Source organism: Hipposideros armiger, unplaced genomic scaffold (assembly GCF_001890085.2).
Source record: "Hipposideros armiger isolate ML-2016 unplaced genomic scaffold, ASM189008v1 scaffold_168, whole genome shotgun sequence".
In the NCBI taxonomy this organism is placed as follows: Eukaryota; Metazoa; Chordata; class Mammalia; order Chiroptera; family Hipposideridae; genus Hipposideros; species Hipposideros armiger.
Window position 1 is genome coordinate 276,719 of NW_017731518.1, and position 4,479 is coordinate 281,197.

General features: G+C 45.3%; 1 protein-coding gene across 3 annotated transcripts in view; it reads right to left on the reverse strand.

The window, feature by feature from the left end:
• Positions 1-782: 782 nt before the first annotated feature.
• Positions 783-4,479, reverse strand: part of CHST11 (carbohydrate sulfotransferase 11) — a 274,124-nt gene continuing 270,427 nt past the window's right edge. For 2 of the 3 annotated variants that reach the window (XM_019651848.1, XM_019651849.1), the window contains exon 3: positions 783-3,323. In XM_019651848.1, coding sequence (XP_019507393.1) covers positions 2,469-3,323 — 855 coding nt within the window. In that variant the 3' untranslated portion in view covers positions 783-2,468. The remainder of the gene's footprint in view (positions 3,324-4,479) is intronic. The other variant, XM_019651846.1, reaches the window with a different exon arrangement.

Below are 4,479 nucleotides of genomic sequence, written 5' to 3' on the forward strand. Positions count from 1 at the left end.
GAGGCAGTTTTTATCCGTGAAGACCTCAGATGCACTAAATCAACCTAACCAAAGTATACTCTGTGGCACCCCAGCTCTGTGACATGATCTGCAAAACAGGGTATTCTGGTCATGTAAGGTCGGGAAATGCTACTGACTCAATGATGCTCTTGGGATTCACAATGCACAGTGCACATTCAAGGCTCTGAAAAGTCCTGAAGAAAGGAAACTGACTTAACTTTGTTTGCCAAGGAGATGTGACCACAAAACTGTCTGATTGGGCATCACATGAACTTGACATCCCCTAGAACCTGTGTTCTGTAGAGCAAATATTTATAAAAATGCTGGACAAGCTGTTTCATTGGCAGAATCTTTGTTTCTGAGAACAGTGTCCCCTGCCTGGAAATAGAATCCAGGTTCCCAATTCCAGGGACAGCTGAAGACTGACACTCTACTTGGTAAAACATGTTGCATAAATCTCTGTTCATCAAGGGTAGAGTCACTGTGCCCTTCACAAGGGGAGAGAGCTTGGAAGAAGGGACACGACATTTATAAATAGCTTCGGCCACCTTCTCCAGTGCACACCTCACTCACATTCCATAAAATAATTTTCTCGGTGAGATGTGGCAGCTGCTGCTCACTGAGCTGTCTCTGAGCTTTATTATAGATTTTAATAGTTTCTGTGAATAAATTATTCATTTTTTTGGTTTGTTTTAGAATATTCTTCTCACTCCTTGGCTATATACTGCATCAAAAACAAAACAAAAAGCAAAATTTACCCACACCCCATCCCACCCCACCCCCTATTATTAGAACTATTATTATTATTATTATTATTAATTATATACAGTATCTGCTACCAACTCATTCACTAGCTGTAAGAGGGATGTGGCTCAAACTTCAACCGAGGCATCGAAAATGGTTGGAAATGAGACGCGTGTGCAAGTGTTCATTAGAACAGGAAGTGAATGTTTTCAGCCTTGCGGAGGAAAAGGGGACTGGATTATCATCACAGAAGGCTGTCCTTGCTGCTCATGCACGGTGGTCACAAAGGAGCTGATGCTCTTAGCCTTGGGAGGACTTGGGAGGGGGTACACATGTGCATGTCTGTACCAATAGTCCACCTCTGACCTACACGAGGGATAGAAACACCAGTCCATTGTAAATCCCCGAGTGTAGAAATCCTGCCCCAGGATTTCACTCTTCTACGTAGCAAGAGTAGAAAGTAACACTTGTACATGGAGACGGAGACGTGGCTGCTGGGCTAGAGATGACAGGAGGCGGCACTGGACTCAGCTCAAGTTTTCCTTTCCTCACCCAAAGCAGACATTACTAATCAATCACAGCACTGTTCTATGCTGTGGCTGGTAAATTTGTTCTGGGGCTCAAAGGCAGACACTACCAATAAATTGGAGTGGGCACACGGTAGCAAACATTTTTGTCATCTCCTGTGCTGGGCACTGAGCTTGGATTACTCACCAAGTTAAGTGGCATGCTCCAAGCATGTGGTTTTCAAATTGGGGCCATAGAAAAATCCAAATTTGTAGGGGTCATGGACTTCCTGCTTATGAACAGTCCAAACCTCATGTTACATGCAAAATATTGGGGGTTTGCTAATTGTCAAGCTGGATACTCTTGTGTCCATGTAAAGCTTCCTGAGGGCTTGAGACTATTGGTTTTGTTCAATGCTCTACCTGCAGGGCCTAGAATGAGGCCTAGCATGTAGTTGTTGCTCAATAAATACTTGTTGACTATAAAGCAACAGCCACTTCACGTTTATCGCAACTGGCACTGCCAGTTAAAAATTTCTTTAGAAAAGCCTATTCTATCAGACTACTAATTCTGGTGAAAAAAAAAAAAAAAGCTACCATCAGCTCTCTCCTTGGGTTAAAAAAAAAAATCACATATCTTTAATGCAAGGGACTTTTGGGTTGATTGAAAATCGGTTTGGAATTTAGTCCCTTTCAAAGGTGCTTCCTTTCTATTTATTTCTAATGGAATTTCAAGAATGGTGGCATCAATACACAATACACAGTGACTCTATGAGCGGTGAGTGAGAACATTCATGACCCCAAATGAGCTATCGCAAGCACAGAATGAAACATAGATTTCTCCTGCAAAGACCTTACCATCTTGTTACCCCCAAAAGAAATCTATACAAAGACCATGTTTAAATAACTATAAATAATATTAATTAGAATTTATGGAATGCACAATTCATGGAATTCACCAGAACACAAGGAAACCTTTTGAGACAGTGTTGCAGTATTCATGTCTACACACAAGGACACCCACTCTATTCCCCTGCAAAGACAGCTGTCCTTCCCTACTAAGGATTTTTAAATAATTCTCACTATGCTGCTCGCAGCATCATCCCCGAAGAAACATTAATTTACAAAATAACCCAATATCCATATAATTCTTTTGACAAATAAAAATCTTAAATTAAAAAGCATGATTCTCTCCCTCTCCCCACCCCCCACCCCCCCTTATTCCAATTTCAGGTAGCTTGGCACTGAGTAATTGAACATTAAAAAATCGAGTTTGTAGACTTCGTACAGCTGCGTTTGGTGCTCTGAGCTGATGTTCTGGAAGAACTCTGTGGTCATTTCATCAGTAGTTCTCGTGGATTTGGCATAGGTGGGGAACTTCAGGTAGCTGCCCACTCCTGCCAGCTGCAGCACGTAATTAGAATCCTCCTCCAGCGTCTCGTACTTGCCCACGAGGTCGTAGTGGATGTGGCACGGGTGGCAGAGCGAGTAGACGGTTTGCCAGTGTTCGTTGAAGGGCTCCTCGCGCTGGGTGTGCGGGTCGATGAGATAGGCCACGAACTCCTCAAACTTGACATCGTCCCCTTTGCGCAGGGCCTCCTGGGTGGCGTTCTTCCGCTGGCGCTTGATGATCTTGGTGCCGTAGCGCTTGTGGAAGGAGGTGTTGTACTTCTGGGTGAACTTGTTGCGGTAGGCCGACACCAGCCTCTCGAAGGGCTCGCGAACGAACAGGAACTTCATGTAGCTTTTCAAGCGGTGGTTGATTTCTGGGATGCTGTACTGGTTCAGGGTCTTCAGGTTGGCGGAGACGTGCGCCTCGTTGGCCGGGATCTCCATGGGGTCGCTGTACTTCCCCCGCCCGGTCAGGACCATCATGAGCCGCTTCCAGTTGGTGCAGGCCACCTTGGGCACGTAGCAGTAGATGAGCTCGTGGTCCTCATCCACCACCAGGTGCTTCAGGTCGTTTGGGGTCAGCACCCGCCGCTTGCGGCTCATGGCGCTGCTGGCCCGGCACGTGTCCGTGACCTGGTCCCGCCGCATCTGGTGCAGCACCGCGGTGTTGGAGAGCTCCAGCTGCAGAGGGGACACAAGAGGAATAGGGACTCAGTACTCGGGTGGGGTAGTTCCACGAGGCCACATCCATGACCACGATGGCCAACGCAGGCCACCGAGGCAGCCGGCGGACAACTAAACGGCCTCCGTCTCCATGTCTAATTCTCCATCAGCTGCCTCAACTGTAATATTTTTGTTCTTTGTTCCACTTCCTTTGCAGAGTACTATAATGATCAACTCTATAACTTATTCATCACCTTCTACGTGCCTGGCATTTTACTAGTGTTATATATGTATATACAGAGGGTGCCCCCCAAAAATGTATACACATTTTAAGAAAGGAAAACACTGTATTAAAATTGTAATAGTCAATATGTACCGATAACAAAAGATGCATACAAGTCACGTTTGACGTCTGCAATCACAAGAGGTGCTCAAAGTGGTTACCATCAGTGGAATTTTAATGAGTTTTTTTCCTTTCTTAAAATGTGTATACATTTTTTTTTGGCACCATGTGTGTGTGTGTGTGTGTGTGTGTGTGTGTGTGTGTGTGTGTGTGTGTAGTTTTTCTTAGTACAACAAACTTGAACTGCAGTTGATTTATTTAATAACATTCAACAAGGCACTGGGGATGAGGTATTAATAATAAAAAAAATAGTGAAGTAACTGCCCTTAGGGAGCGTCTAGTCTAGCTGCGCAGAAAGAGGGAAATGAGGCTCAGAGAGGTTAAGTGACTAGCTTAAGATCACACAGTGAGCAGGACAGAGCCAGCAGTCAGGCTCAGGTCCTCTGGCAACCAAAGCTGCCCACTTTCCACTCTCCTCTTATGTCCAGTACCCCCATCTTCCTGAATGAAGTAGGAAGAAAGCATGGAGGTCTGGCATTTGATTTATCTATTTTAAAGCAAGAGGAGCCCATTTTTCTACAAGCTTATCATTGTGGATATCTGTTGCTTTTTGCTTTTTCTGGTTTCAGTGCCTTGATGCTCCTCTGGGAACCCATTCTCCGTTGTCAGTTCCCTTTCCTCTCAAACTGCTGAGCTGTGAGAATGGCAGCCTGGAGCTTGGGGACAGGGAGGAGGGCCACCATGAAGGGAGAGGAAGACTGGGAATGGAGGGGACAGAGGAAAGATGAGCGGAATGACAGAGGGATGCATTCCTAGTGACATCATCTGAAT